General features: G+C 45.7%; 1 protein-coding gene across 5 annotated transcripts in view; it reads right to left on the bottom strand.

Moving 5' to 3' along the window:
• The window catches only part of CCM2 (CCM2 scaffolding protein), a 51,904-nt gene extending 42,633 nt beyond the window's left edge, over window positions 1-9,271 (bottom strand). For 2 of the 5 annotated variants that reach the window (XM_018047047.1, XM_018047048.1), the window contains exon 1: window positions 9,054-9,271. In XM_018047047.1, coding sequence (XP_017902536.1) covers window positions 9,054-9,083 — 30 coding nt within the window. In that variant the 5' untranslated portion in view covers window positions 9,084-9,271. Of the gene's footprint in view, window positions 1-6,580; window positions 6,645-7,874; window positions 7,932-8,469; window positions 8,563-9,053 lie in introns of all 5 variants that reach the window. The other 3 variants (XM_018047044.1, XM_018047045.1, XM_018047046.1) reach the window with 3 other exon arrangements.

The raw sequence follows: 18,379 nt of genomic DNA, 5'->3' as shown, positions 1-18,379 counted from the left end.
AAGCCTGTGCACCACAACTAGAGAAGCCCACACGCTGCCAAGACCCAGAGCAGCCAAAAGTTTAAACATGGAGACATGCAGCTGGTGTGGCCATATTAATATCAGGCAAAAGAGATTTCCAAAAGAGGACTACCAGAAATAAAGATGGTCATTTCATAATGAAAAAATAACCATTTCAAGACACAGTAACCCTATATATGCATATACATGAGTTTCAAAAATACACAAAGCTAAAACAGAAAAACAAGGAAATCTGAAACAATAACTGGATAGTTTAACACTCCCCCCTCCTCTCTCTCAGTAACTGACAGAATTAGCAGACAAAAATTCAGTAGGAAATGGCTTGGCAGTTTTATAAAGTTAAACATATAGTTCCCATATAACTGGGCAAGTCCATTATTAGGTATCTGGGGAAGAGAAATGACAACATATGTCCACACAATGAGTCATCCACAGATGTTCATAGAAGCTTTTCATTATAATACAAAACTAAAAAGAACCTAAATGTCCAATAAAAGGTGACAGAAAACAAATTGTGGCATATATGTAAAACAGAATACTAATGTTGTTGTTCAGTCATTAAGTTGTGTCTGACTCTTTGCAACCCCATGGACTACAGCACACCAGGCTTCCCTGTCCTTCACTATCTCCTGCTGTTGCTAAGTCGCTTAAGTCATGTCCGACTCTGTGCGACCCCACAGACGGCAGCCCACCAGGCTCCCCCGTCCCTGGGATTCTCCAGCAAGAATGCTGGAGTGGGCTGCCATTTCCTTCTCCAATGCATGAAAGTGAAAAGTGAAAGTGAAGTCACTCAGTCATGTCCGACTCTTAGCGATCCCATGGACTGCAGCCTACCAGGCTCCTCCGTCCATGGGATTTTCCAGGCAAGAGTACTGGAGTGGGTTGCCATTGCCTTCTCCCGCTAACTCCTGAAGTTTGCTCAAACTCATGTCCACTGAGTCAGTGATGCCATCCAACCATCCTATCCTCTGTCTCACCCTTCTCCTCTTGCCTTCAGTCTTTCTCAGTATAGTGTCTTTTCCAACAAATTAGCTTTTCTTATCAGATGGCCACAGTATTGGAGCTTCAGCTTCAGTCCTTCCAATGAATATTCAGGACTGATTTCCTTCAGGATGGACTTGTTTGATCTCCTTGCAGTCCAAGGGACCCTCAACTGTCTTCTTCAGTACCACAGTTCCAAAGAATCGATTTTCGGCACTCAGCCTTCTTTATGGTCCAATTCTCACATCTATACCTGACTACTAGAAAAACCATAGCTTTGACTAGATGGACCTTTGTTGGCAAAATAATGTCTCTGTTTTTAACATGCTGTCTACGTTTGTCACAGCTTTCCTTCAAAGAAGCAAGCATCTTTTAATTTCATGGCTGCAGCCACCATCCGCAATGATTTTGGAGCCCAAGAAAATAAAGTCTGTCACTGTTTCCATTGTTTCCCCATCCATTTGCCGTGAAGTGATGGGACCAGATGCCACGATCTTAGTTTTCTGAATGTTGAATTTTAAGCCTGCTTTTTCACTCTCCTCTTTCATCAAGAGGCTCTTTAGTTCTTCTTCACTTTCTGCCATAAGGGTGGTGTCATCTGCATATCTGAGGTTATTGATATTTCTCCTGGCAATCTTGATTCCAGCTTGTGCTTCATCCAGCCTCGTTTTTCGCATGATGTACTCTGCATATAAGTTAAATAAGCAGGGTGACAATACAGAGCCTTGACGTACTCCTTTCTCAATTTGGAACCAGTCTTTTGTTCCATGTCCAGTTCCAACTGTTGTTTCTTGACCTGCACACAGGTTTCTCAGGAGGCAGGTAAGGTGGTCTGTAACTTCCATCTCTTTAAGAATTTTCCAAAATTTGTTGTGATCCACACAGTCAAAGGTTTTAGCGCAGTTAATGAAGCAGAAGTAGATGCATCCCATGCACTGGAAGGCAGATTCTTAACCATTGGACCACCAGGGAAGCCCCTAGCTAACGTACATTTAAGATGCATACACTTCACCATACATAAATTCTACAGCAAAAGAAAATTGTAAACAAATATTGAACTCTAACGATATGTACGCTGAAGTGTTTAGATCATAGTGAACTGATGTCTGCAATTTACTTTGAAATGCATCAGAAAAACAAAATGGGTTGATGGATGGGTAGAAGGATGAAGAGATGGGTAGATATGGGATAAAACAAATACAGCAGAATGGCAGAATTAATGGCAGAATGCAGGCAGTGTATACATGGGTATCTGCTATAAAATTCTTGCAACTTTGGTGTATTCAAAACTTTTCATAATAAAATGCTTGGGTAGGGACTTCCCTGGTGATCCTGTGGCTAAGGCTCCGTGCTCCCCATGCAGGGGGCCTGGGTTCAATCCCTGGTCAGGGAACTAGATCTCACATGCCATAGTGAAGATTTCAGATTCAGTGTGGCCAAATAGATAGATACATAATAAAAATTTAAACCCTTTAAAATGTTTCGGGAGGGGCTGGGTGTGGAAGAAGCAGACTATGGCTGCATACTCCTCTTTCGAGAAGTGGGGCTGAAGAGGCACAATTACTTGGGAAAAGGAGCCTTAGAACAGAGCTGAAAAAGTCTGACATCAGATTACCATGGGCAGGTCCACTTCAGACACTGTGCATATCTCAGAACAAAACTGAAGCGTGATATGTCCACCAGCAGTAATAAAATACTTAAGACACAGTCGGTCCCAGAACACTTCCTGACATGTGACAAGGAGGATAACCTACCTAACACACAGGTCTGTCCATGGCATTTTAATTAATAAAACTGTATCCCCACCGTGTAAACAGCAAAAGGAAAATGGAGTATTCCAAACCACACCTGACTGTAGAGTTACTGTAACAACACATGGAAGCACATTATATGTCTGGGGAAAATAAGTGTGTGTAATTTCAAACTATAGAATGAAGAATAAACTATTCAAATAAAAGTTTCTCTTCTTCTCAGAGTCACAGGTAACAACACAGGTAAAACAACATACCCCAGCCCGAGCGGGCGACTCCCACAACAGGTTTTACTGAAGAACAGTAACACAACAGGGTCAGACTGACCATTTTTCTCACTTTCAGAATTCAACTATTCGTTCCGCCTCCTGGGTTACAAGATACATATGCACTGCAGTTCACCATCCTAAGCCTCAAACAAAAGCCCAAACTCCAACTTCCCAATGCACTCACTAAAGAAGATTATTTTCATAGCACTGTACACATTTAATGCCTGTGATCAAATCACCTAATTCCTAACACAATCCAGCAGAAAACTGCTACTGTTCAGGCACACTTAGGAGGAAAAACTGTAACATTTTTGGCACTGGCACAGACCTAAGAAAATATGTCCTTTTTATCCCTGCTAAATTGACAAATCCAAATCTAAATTCCCTCTCAACTGCATAACTGTTAAAACTGAGCACCACATTTGAAGAAGAGCCACTGGCCTTGGACTGAGAGATAAGAAAGAGCGAACAGAGTAGTTAGAAGGCCCACAAAAATCCCAAGTCAGGATGATGGCATGGATGCTGGGCAACACGACTCAGCCCCATGCCTTGCCACAGACCCAAGGCCACACGACCACAGAGAGTGGGCAGTTTGTGGCCCAGGGCACATACAGGTGATGCCGCCTCTTAAAGCAGCTCGTCCATGTCTAAGGTGACAGTGCAGACCAGGTCCCCAGAACCTCCGGGCTAGACTGAGACAGGGCCCCACCAAAACCTTCCTAGCACAGGACTGACTGCACCAGACTCAGCACATCAACCTGATGTTCAGGGTCAGCTTCCAAACAGCCCACTGTCTTAGTCTGCCTGAGCAAAGCACCACAGACCTGGTGGCTTCAAAAACAGGTATTTCTCCCAGTGCTGGAGGCTGCGTGTCCAAAACCAAGGTCCTACGGCCTCTTTCTCAGCTAAGAAATGCTCATCTTCTCCCTGATCCTCATGTCGTGTTTCTACTGAATGCACATCCCTGGTGTCTCTTTGTCCAAACTGCTGCTTCTTACAAAGATATCAGTCATATGGGATTAGGGTCCATCCTAATGACCTCATTTATCTTTAAGCACCTCTTTAAAAGCCCTTCTCTAAATGCATACCCATTCTGAAGTATTGGGGGTCAGGGCTTCACCACATGGATTGAGGGGGGGTGGCGTACAGTTCAGCCCGTAACACTTGGGGGGCAGGAGTGGATGAGGAAAAAATTTACCCGAAACAAGCTGCCCGTGCACTGACAATACTTGACATTAAGGTACGGGGGCTTTGTTAGATTTCCTCTATACTTGTACTTGATGTCTTCATAACAAAAATGTTTCCTTATTCACTCTTATCAAATCACGCTCGTTAAAATCCATCCTCGTCTGTCTACTGAGCTTCCCCTCAAGCTCTGTCGCCACAGAGCTCATGTGTATCCTTAGCATCTGCACCCAGCGCAAAGTCAATGGCAATGAACAGTTCTTTAAGGAATGAATGGAAACCACCAATGGTTTCAGCTGTACACAGGACCAAAAGCAAACTCCGCTCTCCCATGCCCTGGGCCCCAAGCCCTCCCAGCACCTCTCCTGCTTCTGCGTATCACATCCATGGCCCCCAGAGAAATTAGCGGATGCCTGCGTCTCTCCTGATATAATGGCACTGGCCCTCTCTCATTTTCTAACATAGTGTAAAGAGCTTACCCTGCAAATAAAATGCAACGTCTTCAGCCCTTCTCACTGCACTAAGCATGAAACAGGCACTCAAATATATAAACAGGATGATTTCACACAGATCAGCTAAATCTATAGTACTTAACTGAGTCACACCAGGGTGGTGATGAAGACGGGGCAGGTGGGTTATTACTGCTGACAGAAATGAAAAAATAAAAGACCACAGTAACTGCAGTGACCAAACCTACAGGGGACAAAAGGCACTTGTCCTTGACCACACAGGGCAGAATACTGACATCCCTTCTCATTCCAAGGCAGTTCCTTTGTAGACTTGTCACAGAAATGTCTTCCCTTACTATCTTCCTCTCAAATGATGAGCAGAGCAGAAACAAAAAGTACTACTAAGATTCTGATGAGCTTTCTGAGTCTAAACTATCATGGTCAGTGGGTTATCCACCCGACTGAAGAACAGGGAATCTAAGTTCCTAATGCAAAAAAGTAATACATACATGACACTACATAAATGGCAATTATCCAAACCGGAAAAGCAATGAAACCCATGTTTGCCAGTTATTCTGGACTCATCTACTGATGGCCTGACATCTGGTCCCTACCAGATACCTCCTGCAGTGGTCTTCTGGCCTCCTCAGCCCAGGGTGCCAAAATGCCACCCAAGAATCCCTGTGGCAACTATTTGAGAGAAAACAAAACAAGGTATAGAGGCCCAAAGTCACTCTGTTAACCCATATTATGGGCGGGACACCTACAGACTCAATTTAGTTATAAAAGCAATTTATTAGGCCATGACCAGCAGTTCAAAAAAAAGCCAGCGTGCACTGCTTATTTAGAATTGTTTCTTTAAACTTTCATTTCAGCCATACAAACACATACACATACCCACACAGACCTGTGGGGAATGTATGGCTGCCTGAGGGCTGGTCTAGCACAAGCTCCGAGTTCCTCACAGACATAGCTAGGGGATGACTTGGCAGGTACATGAGCTGGTAACAAGGGACCCACATCCGAGAGGAATTTTTTCTCCCAACTTCTTATATGGAAACTTCAAAAGTTCACAGAATAACAACAAATAATGAATACCCATTGCCAAAGCACTCAGGTATCTCCCCTCTTTTCTCTCTAGTATGAATAAAGCAAATCTCAGAAGTCATCTTATTTCACCTATAAGTATCTCAGTGTATGCGTCTACCAGTTCAGAACTTGATAAAACATAATACAAACATTACACCCAACAAAATTAATAGTAAACCTTCATTATCATTTACACCAAGTCCTATATTTCTAGGGTACTTTTTAATTTTTTTTTTAATTTAAAGAATACAAATAAAATGGATAAATGGGAAAAGATTTAACTTTATTCAGGCTGAAATCATGCGATCTCAGACCCAACAGCAGCAGCAGCAGCAGCAGAAACCAGGACCTGAACATGGTTGAGGGCCAACAGTGACTTTCCACAACTGTGTCTTCCCAAGGGCTGTGATCCTCATCTGAGTCAAGTGTTTTTATTAAAAGGCACATAATACAACTCAAATGTACACCTAAATTTCCTACAAAAAAGAATTACATCTTGACAGAATAGTATAAAAATTCATGGATCTTGGGTCTGTTCTATAAGGAGGCAGCCTTATTCTCCAAACCCTCAAGCAGGACTTGTGGTCTGAAAGGTACCAGTCACTCTGGGGACATTTAGGCAGGAGTGGGACCTCTGTGGTCACACCTACTCCCCGGGTCCCAGGCCTCCGGCAGCTAGTGGACCTCTCTGTCCACATGCTTACCCCTCAGGCCTCCCCACCTCCCCACCAGCTCCTCCCACACCCCATCACCCAGCGCCTTCCAGCGGGCATTACTGGCTCAAGTCACCCTCATCATATGTGCCAGGGTAGCCTGAGAAAGGACAGGGCTGTACCTGCGCACTTTATATGAAATCCACTCTGGTCTACTGGTTCTCTGGCAGCTCGATGAGTCCTGTCCTGAGGAAATAGGCCATGTTAGAACAAGCCTGAATAACTGCTCGACAGAACACCGAGACAAGCATCTGAAGACCTGGAAAGCCTACAGTGCACATTTTTTAAGGTTTAAATCTGCACTTTTTGAGGAAGCTAACTTGGAAAGAGAATTTAAATGTCCAAATGCTACTTTCATAAAACTATTAAGTCTTTATTTGCTGCTTTAGGTTGAATTGGTGTTGAAGCTTTAAAATAAAGAGCTCTGGTTAACTTACCATAATGAGAACAACTTAAGCATCAAGCTGATTGAGCTGTATGTGACCTCACATTGAATGGGGGAGAGAGCAGAAAGGTTCTGCTGGCTTGCAATTGGCTGAGAGTAAGAGATAAAGTGTGCTAAGTCGTGGCCTGGATAGGAATCTATGCCTCAGAGCCTTCTGTCTAGTTTGTCTGTGGGAAAATGGGCTAGGGCAGTGGCAAAATACAGAGAAAACACTAAACTCCTGGCTTAGGCAACTATGTAATAACAGACGATCTCCTTTAATAGACAATGTAATGTATTAATCTTCTCTAGGCTTAAATCTTTCCATTGCGCCCCATGATAAAATTCTTTGAGTTTCACTGGTTTTTTACTTCTATTCCTAAAGCTCAGGAATGTCTTACCACTTCTGTCTCTCTCAATATGCTGAATATTCAAATATTTCTTCTAGAGCTGGTAGAAAGTTCTAGAAAAAATTCAGTCATTCTCATCCTTCCCTGTCACAGACAGGCTAGTACCCATTTGAAAGGAATAATTCTCCTTAGCAGACACTGTTTGGACTGACTGTGGAAGATACCATGTGGCTAGGATTGGTCCTCTGCTAGAACTGAGGCAGCTAATCTAGAGAATGCTGGCAGCCAAGAGTGCTGGTGACAGGCCTCCTCCTATAGGGCCCTGGCCCACCTGCCTATCTGTGACAGGGAAGGATGCAACTGACTGTATTTCTTATGAAGCCTTCTACCAGCTTTGGTAGAAACATTAAACTCAGATTTCTCCCTTTTTGGTGGGCAGCATCCCTCTGTGGTCGATGCTTACAGAATCACTTTCTTGGGTTGTTTTCCAGACTTAAGCCAACTTTGCAGGTAACTGCAACTGATACCGCACTTGAATTTAGACAGGCATACTATGAACATAAAAAAGCAATGAATAAAGAAAGCGAGAGAAGCAGAACACAATCTCCTGAAAACCATCTGGCTGCACTTCATTTGAAATACCTTTTGAAATGGGGCCCCTTGTGATGAGTAATCCTCAACTGAAGGACACAGCTGGCTCTGAAGAGCAGAAAATCAGAACATTTATAAAGGACTGTTTTAAACTTGTGCATAAAAGTGCACATACGTGAAAATGAAAATAACAAGTAAGACACTTGGGATTATAAAGCCTGTACTTAAGAAGGATACATTTCATTGAAATCCACTATTCATTTCAATGATAGCTTATCCCATGTGGTTATTTGACTCCTTAAAATGTTGAGTTTCTTTATCAATTACCCGAGCCTGTAATTAAAGACATAGTTTAAAAAGTACACAGACTAAGGAGCCTCTTGAACTATGTCCTAAATCCAACTGCCAAATGTAACGTCACTGCGAGGTACTAGGTAGAGCAAAACTCAGCCCGCGCCGGCCGAAGCGTGAACCGGCTGTATCATGAAGCAGTTTTTGTTTTTACTTGACACTCCAATAATGAAGTCAACTAAGCAGAAAATGTTTCTACGTTAACCTTACACCCCATTTCCTCAAAGACACTAACCCTAGAAAACTTTCTGGCCCCTAAGAGGGGCCAGCTCCTCTGCAGCCCCTGGTCACTCACCCGCCGGGAAGGCCATGTGGAGAGCCTAGGTTTGGGGGAGAGTCACTGACCGGAAGGGGCGGAAAGGCGTGGCTCCTTCCTCCCCCGCGCGCCCTGCAGGCAAAAGACCACCTAAACCCATTGTCCAGGGGCTCGTCTCCTACTCCACCGCGCGGAGCCTGACTCTCGCGACCCTGTCCCGGGCCCGACCGTGCGCCGTTCACCGGGGGGTCCCGGCCTGCCCACCACGCTCACCTCCAACAGAGTGAGCCTCCCGGCCTCCCAACGCCGGACTTCCAACCTGGGGCCTCCCCACGCCGGACTCCCACCTCGGACTTCCCCGTGCCGGGCCTCCCCACGCCGGACTCCCGTCCTAGACATCCCCACACCGAACCGCCTAAATCAGAACTCCCCTACACGGACCTCCCAAGCCAGACTTTCCCACGCCCCGTACCGGCCGACCGACGGGCAGCCCCGAGGGACCCTCCCATGTCCCCCGAGCCCTTCCTCGCCCAGCTCCAGCCCCTCCACCTTCCGCCTGCCTAGGTCTGGGGTCCAGCACGCCCTCGGCTCAGCCTTCGGGCGGACGCGCTCTGCAGGCTCACCTTCTTGCCCTTCTTGCCCTCTTCCTCCATGTCTCCGCGAGCGGCCCCCGCGGCCTGGCCCGTCCCGGGAGCGCCGCGCCGCCCGCTGCCGCTACATGCTCGCCCTGGCCCCGCGGCCACCGCCGGTCCTGCGCCGCTCGCCCGGCCGCAGTCTCCACCCGTGGCCGCCAGGGGCCGTCCGCGCCCTGCACCCCACACCCCGCACTTCCGGGCCGAGGGCGCGGCCCCGCCCCCGCGATTACGCCCCGCCCCGTGTGCGCACGCCCCTTCGGCCCACACGCCCCGCCTCCAACCCTTCAGAGCCGCCGAGAATGAGCCTGCCCTCCTCGGCCCTTCAGGACCGCGGGAGCGCGTCTGTCGCGCCCTACGCACCACCCCTCACGCCCGTCAGGGAGGGCCAGAGCGCGCCTGCCCCGCCTTCAGCCCGTCCTCCTGCCCACCAGAGCTACAGGAGCGCCTCCAGCTTTTCAAGTCTGCCGCCATCTTTACGGCAGCCAACTTCCCAGCCTGCCTCGCGCTCAGGGAGAGGGAGCTCGGGCCGACAGGAAACGGGGGGCGGGGCCGGCGGGACGGGTGGGACCTGTGGGGAAGGTAAAGGACGGGAAGAAGGTTGGGCGTGGGGCTATGGGAGGGGGCCTGTGGGAGAGGAAGGCGGAGCTGAAGAAAGGGGCAGGACCGGCGGAGAGGGCGGTGGGGCTGCGGGTGGGAGAGGCCGGAGGGGAGAGAAGGACGGGGCTTGCGGAAAGGTGAAGGCGGGAAGCCAAAGTGGAGCCGAGCCTGGGGAAGGGGCGCAGGACTACGCCCTTTTCTTTTCTCCCTTACTTTCCATTCCTGCATGCACTGGGAAGACTTCCTATGTTACAGACTTCCTATACAAACCTGTCAGGGAAGTTTCAATGCAACAGAACACGTCCGGACCCTACAGAATAAAACTTCGAACTTTAACCAGCCACCTAGAAGTAACAGCAATCTTACAATGAGATCCGGACCGATTGATTTGCCCAAAAGTACACTGCAAATCGGAGTTAGCTGCAGCAGGCCCGCTTTTTTGCCACGACTAGGCTGCCAGTAAGAATCTTGCAGAACAGGTAGCATGTAAACCCACAGCAAACAAACCGCTATTTGCCTCAACTGATCTTTTTTAAGAGTATTGCCTCCTGTGGCAGCGGTCAGTAGTTATCTCTCAGCTTCACATTGACTCTCAGTTCCCACCGCGGGATGGAGCTGGGCCTTTTGAGCATTAGTCCTTTGCCAAGTAACCCAGTGTGAAGCTTTGCCAGGAGAAACTGCTTGGAGGCAGTGTGGGAGGGAAGGGGCTTTGTTACCTAGATTCAATGAGTTTTCTTGGCAGGCACATGCCTAAAGAAGCCTCTGAGGCGCACACCTTCCTACATCAGGGGTAGTTTCTCCAACTCCGGGTTCTCCCAAGCACTTGACACTGCAGTGGGGGCCTGCCAGCAACATCCAGCAGCCGGCAGATTCCTCCAGCACTCACCTTGAGAAGTTTTGTATTCGGAGTGGTCAGCAAGACCCCCTCCATGAGCAGTTTTCCCTGCACTCTAGAGCAGGGGTCCCCAATCCTCTGGGAGGCCTGTTAGCAACAAAGCCACCACACATCAGGAGGTGAGCAGCGGGCCAGCAAGCCAAGCTTCATATGCCTTCCCCATGGCTCCCCATTGCTCACAGTACCGCCTGAACCATCCCAGCTACCACGACCGTGGAGAATTGCCTTCCACGAAACTGGCCCTTGGTGCTGTGCCAAAAAGGTTAGGGGTCACTGCAGTAGAGGGTAGACTTCAGCAAGCTTTGCCAGCACCTCTCTGCCATTCGGTGAGCTGTAGTTATGCTATTTCTGACAAAGTCTGGACCTCAGCCCCAGGGGGAGGAAGATCCTGTGTTCCCTGTAGTAACCTTCAGTTCAGTAGTTGCTCCTTATATCTACTATTCTTGTATTCAGAGTTCTCTTCACCTTTAATACCGATTCCCTTGTTACCCTAATTTTCTGTTATACTTAATAATTCTTTATAGTAAATGTTTCCTACACTGTTTCTATCTCCTGATTGAACCCTATTTGATAAAGATACCAAAGAAATGAGTGGTCTATAGTACTCCCTGAAGGCATTAGGGATTAGGCATTAGGCATTCCAGTCCCTTTGGCACATAAAGCCGAAGTGTGGGAAATGACTTTTCAATCTCCCTCCTGCAATAATTTAGCTTCCCACATTCACAGACACAAATAATGCAATGCATTCAGCGGTTATTTCCCCACCATCCACTGAAAAGAGGCCTGATATTTTAGATCTTCCACTAATGTACCTTTGCATACTCATCATGCTGTAATGTAAATAACCCTACTAAAACTTCCCTTAACCTAGTGTTAGGAAAAACTCACTCAATTCCTGTATTTCTCCCTTGCTTTTTTCACACTACCATACTCACACTTCTGACACCAGATGTGTGGGCTTTTTTTCCACCCCAAGCAATTTTTTGACACTAGCTATCTGTCCTATATTTATATCAATTCTGATGGAGCGACCTGTAGAGACCATTGGATCTCACTGGTAAAGGGCTCAGTTTCACAAGACTGCCCTGCATCCCACTTCAGATGACAATTAAAAGTCCATATTGTTACTTGTATTTCTGACCAACCAGCTATAAATTGGAGGTTCCCAGGATCCCCTCCTTGAATGCAAATAATATGTTAGAATGGTTCACAAAACTCAGGAAAACAGATTCCTTATTGTTTATCAGGGTTGTTAGTTTGGCTGTGCCAGGTCTTAGTTGCAGCATGTGGGGTTTAGTTCCCTGAGCGGGGATCAAACCCAGGCCTCCTGCAGTGGAAGCTTGGAGTCGACCAGTGGACCACCACTGAAGTTTCCAGGTTGTTGTTACTCTCTATATATTCTTTCAGAGCCAAATCACTAACTTTATTTCCAGGCATACATCCCAATTGATTTGGAAGAATAAAGAAGTTACTCTTTGGAAACGTGGTTTTATTTGTTTTTGGATGTGCTGGGTCTTAGTTGCTGTGTGCCAACATTCTCTAGTTGCCATGAGTGTGGCCTACTCTCTAGTTGCAGCAATTGGGCTGCTCACTGTGGTGGCTTCTCTTGTTGTGGAACACAGGCTCTAGGACACAAGGACTTCAGTAGTTGTGGCTCATGGGCCCTCGTGTGTGTGCTCAGTAGCTGTGCAGCTCAGGTTTAGTTGCCCCACTGCATGTGGAATCTTCCAGGACCAGGGATCGAACTTGTGTCTCCTGAATTGGCAAGCAGATTCTTAACCACTGGACCATTGGGAAAGTCTGGAGATGTGGTTTTAGAAGTTCTTTTCAATATTTGAAGTAGTTAAGATACTGCTGATAGGTCTGTCTCTCTTTGTGCCAGCCTCATGCAGCCTCCTCATATAAGGCAGTTGAGCTTTGATTATGTGGTTTTTAATGTTTTGGTATCATTTTTTATTACTTGGAGCATCTTGCCCTTTCTAGTGACTTTTGTTGGTTATCATTTCAGAAAAAAAAATTTCTTTCAGTCCTTGGCAAGTCCACCATTTTTGGTCACACACACACACACCCTCACATACATACTCTGACCCTTCATAACCATTTACTTTCCTGGTTCTCTTTGATTGTCTCATGGCAGAGTGACAGAATGGAGAGAGCAGTAAATTCTGAGCTTAAACAACCTGTATCAAGCCCCAACCTTCTGTGAGATCTTCAGCAAGCCATTTAACTTCTCTAGGTTAATTTCCATGTTGGGGCTTCCCTGGTGACTCAGACAGTAAAGAATCTGCCTGCAGTGCAGGAGACCTGGATTTTACCTGGGTCAGGAATATCCCCTGGAGAAGGGAATGGCTACAAACTGCAGTATTCTTGCCCAGAGAATTCCGCAAACAGAGGAGCCAAGCAGGCTACAGTCCATGGGGTCACAGAATCAGACCTGACTGAGCAACTAACACTTACACATTTTTCACACTTATTTCCATGTTAGCAGACTGTTCCTACTCTGTCACATGACATTTAACAAAATAATGGGATTTGAATACTATAAACTGAACATCATCAGTTCAGTTTACTTGCTCAGTCGTGTCCGACTCTTAGCGACCCCACGGACTGCAGCATGCCAGGCTTCCCTGCCCATCACCAACTCCCAGAGCTTACTCAAACTCAAGTCCATCCAATTGGTCATCCAGTCACCTCATTCTCTGCCATCCCATTCTCCTCCTGCCTTCAGTCTTTCCCAGCATCACAGTCTTTACCAATGAGTCAGTTCTTCGCATCAGGTGGCCAAAATATTGGCGTTTCAGTTTCAGCATCAGTCCTTCCAATTAATATTTGGGACTGTTTTCCTTTAGGATAGACTGGTTTGATCTCCTTGCAGTCCAAGGGACTCTCAAGAGTCTTCTCCAACACCACACTTCAAAAGCACCAGCTTTTTGGCGCTCAGCTTTCTTTATAGTCCAACTCTCACATCCATACATGACTACTGGAAAAACCATAGCTTTTACTAGATGGACCTTTGTTGGCAAAATGATGTCTCTGCTCTTTAGTATGCTGTCTAGGTTGGTCATAGCTTTTTTCCCAGGTAGCAAGCATCATTAAATTTCATGGCTGCAGTCACCATCTGCAATGATTCTGCAGCCCCCCAAAATTAGTCTTTCACTGTTTCCATTGTTTCTCCATCTATTTGCCATGAAGTGATGGGACCGGATGCCATGATCTTAGTTTTCTGAATGTTGAATTTCAAGCCAGCTTTTTCACTCTCCTCTTTCACTTTCATCAAGAGGCTCTTTAGTTCTTCACTTTCTGCCATAAGGGTGGTGTCATCTGTGAATCTGAGGTTATTGATATTCCTTCTGGCAATCTTGATTCTAGCTTGTGCTTCATCCAGCCTGGCCTTTCTCATGATGTACTCTGCATACAAGTTAAATAAGCAGGGTGACAATATATAGCCTTGATGTGCTCCTTTTCCTATTTGGAACCAGTCTGTTTTTCCATGTCCAGTTCTGACTGTTGCTTCTTGACCTGCATATAGATTTTTCACGAGGCAGGTAAGGTGGTCTGTACTTTAAGAATTTTCCAGTTTCTTGTGATCCACACAGTCAAAGGCTTTGGTGTCATCAAGAAAGCAGAACTAGATATCTTTCTGGAACTCTCTTACTTTTTTGTTGGCAATTTGATCTCTGGTTCCTCTACCTTTTCTAAATCCAGCTTGAACATCTGGAAGTTCACGGTTCACATACTGTTGAAGCCTGGCTTGGAGAATTTTGAGCATTTGCTCAAGACTGGGAGCTGACTGTGGCTCAGATCATGAACTCTTTATTGCCAAATCCAGACTTAAATTGAAGAAAGTGGAGAAAACCACTAGACCATTCAGGTATGACCTAAATCAAATCCCTTATGATTTTACAGTGGATGTGACAAATAGATTCAAAGGATTAGATCCGATAGACAAAGTGCCTGAAGAACTATGGAAGGAGGTTTGTGACATTGTACAGGAGGCAGTGATCAAGACCATGCCCAAGAAAAAGTAATGCAAAAAGGCAAAATGGTTGTCTGAGGATGCCTTACAAATAGCTGAGAAAAGAAGCTAGAGGCAAAAGACAAAAGGAAATACATACCTATTTGAATGCAGAGTTCCAAAGAATAGCAAGGACAGATAAAAAAGACTTCCTCAGCGACCAATGCAAAGAAATAGAGGAAAAGAAAGACTAGAGATCTCTTCAAGAAAATTAGAGATAACAAGGGAACATTTCATGCAAAGATGGGCTTGATAAAGGACAGAAATGGTCTGGACCTAACAGAAGCAGAAGATATTAAGAAGAGGTGGCAAGAATACACAGAAGAACTGTACAAAAAAAGATCTTCACGCCCCAGATAATCATGATGGTGTGATCGCTAATCTAGAGCCAGACATCCTGGAATGTGAAGTCAAGTGGGCCTTGGAAAGCATCGCTACGAACAAAGCTAGTGGAGGTGATGGAATTCCAATTTCAAATTGGAATTCCATGTTTCAAATCCCGAAAGATGATGCTGTGAAAGTGCTGCACTCAATATGCCAGCAAATTTGGAAAACTCAGCAGTGGCCACAGGACTGGAAAAGGGCAGTTTTCATTCCAATTCCAAAGACAGGCAATGCCAAAGAATGCTCAAACTACCACACAATTGCACTCATCTCACATGCTAGTAAAGTAATGCTCAAGATTCTCCAAGCCAGGCTTCAGGAATACGTGAACCATGAACTTCCTGATGTTCAAGCTGGTTTTAGAAAACGCAGAGGAACCAGAGATCAAATTGCCAACATCCGCTGGATCATGGAAAAAGCAAAAGAGTTCCGGAAAAACATCTATTTCTGCTTTATTGATTATGCCAAAGCCTTTGACTGTGTGGATTACAATAAACTGTGGAAAATTCTGAAAGAGATGGGAATACCAGACCACCTGACCTGCCTCTTGAGAAATCTGTATGCAGGTCAGGAAGCAACAGTTAGAACTGGACATGGAACAACAGACTGGTTCCAAATAGGAAAAGGAGTACGTCAAGGCTATATATTGTCACCCTGCTTATTTAACTTATATGCAGAGTACATCATGAGAAACGCTGGACTGGAAGAAACACAAGCTGGAATCAAGATTGCTGGGAGAAATATCAATAACCTCAGATACACAGATGACACCACTGTTGGGGGCCAGAGTGAGGAACTCCGCCCATGACAAAGGTCATGAGCAAGGAAGCTTGGCATACGCAAAGGCGTGATCAAGCCTCAGGAAACCCTCTGTTCCCGAGCATCTACCCCCAAAACCAGAGTACTTTACGGGGAGCTCTCCCCCATAACCATTTCTCTCAGAGGAGTTAACTTGCAGCTCCAAGTTAATAAAAATTCCTGGGCGTGACTAGAGTGTTTCAACTTAGGAACTCTGAAGCTTCTCTGGCTGCCTGATCAGGCTTGTCCGGCTGCATGTGATTGTTTACAGCCTCCCAACTGTGAGAGGCATGGGATGTTTTAAAACTTTCTAAATACAGACACTTTTGAGAAGTTAGAAGATCATTAGTATAGTATAGTGGGTTGATTAGTGAATCAATTATATTGGTGAAGGGTTTTTTCATTTGTCGTGCCAATAATTACTGCTAATTCCCTGCCCTGGGTGTTACAAGGATGTCTCAGGTCAAACCTCTCTGCTGACAGACTAGCTTGTGTGACAACCTCTCAACCATAAACAGCACAGAGAGTTTGGAGTATTAGCATAGGGCTTTTTTCATTGATGAGTCAATGATTGCCATCAGGCCTCCATATCCTTAGGCACCTGGGAATATATTAATCAATGTATTTGGAATATAGAAAAGGAAATACAGTAGTTTTTTGATGTTAGCAATACTAGACTTTTTGAGTTAATCTCTTTTGTCATAGATCACTGTACTTTGTTATAAATCACTATGCTATGTAAAAATGTAACTTTATCACTATCTTAAGACAAAATAGATCTTAAGGGAAACATTGGTGAAGGGTTTACATTTGTTGAGCCAATATTTGCTGCTAAATCTCCATATTCCTGCCCTTATAATGAATACAACTAGCATATAGGAGAAATAAGTATTAACCTTTAAGATTAATCATGTTAAACCTTAGGTTAAGTAAATTCCTTTCTTGATTGTAACCCACTACACCCTCACCCTATAGGAATGCAACTTTATTTGGAGGGTGGCGGCTGATTTAAGAAAAAAATCACCCCTGGAAAAATAAGTTTTCTGGTTAACTGACCGGTATCAGAAAGGATCATAAAATGTCAGCAGACCTCATGGCCAGAAGATGATGAAACTCATAAGACCTTTGTATAATTTTATATGAAGCACCTGATTGTGACAAGGGTCAGGTCTGCTGACCCCCGCATGACTCTGTATTCATCCCTATGTATAACAAAAAGATATATAAACAAACCTGAAAAATAAAGAAATCGGATCAGTTTCTGGAAAGACTGATTCCCCTGTGTCATTTCTTTCTCGCTCCCCGTTTTCCTGGCTGAATTCCCATCTGAAATGTGGGTACTCACCAAGCCTGCTAATTCTGCCTGGGCTTCTGAGATCGGACCGGGGAGGCCTCAGTGATTCCTCTCCTTTGGGAGAATGGAAAGACGCCTGTGGCCTACGTAGGTGGTGATTGCTTTCCATGTAAATCAGTTATTCAGCCTCTTTTCTCCACTAATTCTCCTACTACACTATCTGTTTCTAATCTCCCTCTATATCTGTAATTAAATAAGTTTTTTCCAGGACGCGGACTCCGTCCCCACCTTCAAATTACCCTGGATCCACTGGAGCTGGACCCCAGCACACCACCCTTATGGCAGGAAGTGAAGAGGAACTAAAAAGCCTCTTGATGAAAGTGAAGAGTGAAAAAGTTGGCCTAAAGCTCAACATTCAGAAAATGAAGATCATGGCATCCGGTCCCATCACTTCATGGGAAATAGATGGGGAAACAGTGGAAACAGTGTTAGACTTTATTTTTGGGGGGCTCCGAGATCACTGTAGATGGTGACTGCAGCCATGAAATTAAAAGACGCTTACTCCTTGGAAGAAAAGTTATGACCAACCTAGATAGTATATTCAAAAGCAGAGACATTACTTTGCCGACTAAGGTCCGTCTAGTCAAGGCTATGGTTTTTCCTGTGGTCATGTATGGATGTGAGAGTTGGACTGTGAAGAAGGCTGAGCGCTGAAGAATTGATGCTTTTGAACTGTGGTGTTGGAGAAGACTCTTGAGAGTCCCTTGGACTGCAAGGAGATCCAACCAGTCCATTCTGAAGGAGATCAGCCCTGGGATTTCTTTGGAAGTAATGATGCTAAAGCTGAAACTCCAATACTTTGGCCACCTCATGTGAAGAGTTGACTCATTGGAAAAGACTCTGATGCTGGGAGGGATTGGGGGCAGGAGAAGAGGACGACAGAGGATGAGATGGCTGGATGGCATCACGGACTCGATGGACGTGAGTCTGAGTGAACTCCGGGAGTTGGTGATGGACAGGGAGGCCTGGCGTGCTGCGATTCATGGGGTCGCAAAGAGTCAGACACGACTGAGCGACTGAACTGAACTGAACTGAGACATAAAAATGGGCTTCCCAGGTGGCTTTAGCAGTAAAGATACACCTCCCACCCCCAACCCCTCCTGCCAATGCAGGAGCTGTAAGAGACACGGGTTTGAACCCTGCACTGGGAGGATCCCCTGGAGGTGGGCATGGCAACCCACTCCAGTACTCTTGCTTGGAGAATCCCATGGACAGAGGACCCTCGTGGGCTGCAATCCATGGGGTCGCAAAAAGCCAGACATGACTGAACC

Source organism: Capra hircus, chromosome 4 (genome assembly GCF_001704415.2).
Source record: "Capra hircus breed San Clemente chromosome 4, ASM170441v1, whole genome shotgun sequence".
In the NCBI taxonomy this organism is placed as follows: domain Eukaryota; kingdom Metazoa; phylum Chordata; class Mammalia; order Artiodactyla; family Bovidae; genus Capra; species Capra hircus.
This window is presented reverse-complemented; position numbering and strand designations above follow the sequence as displayed.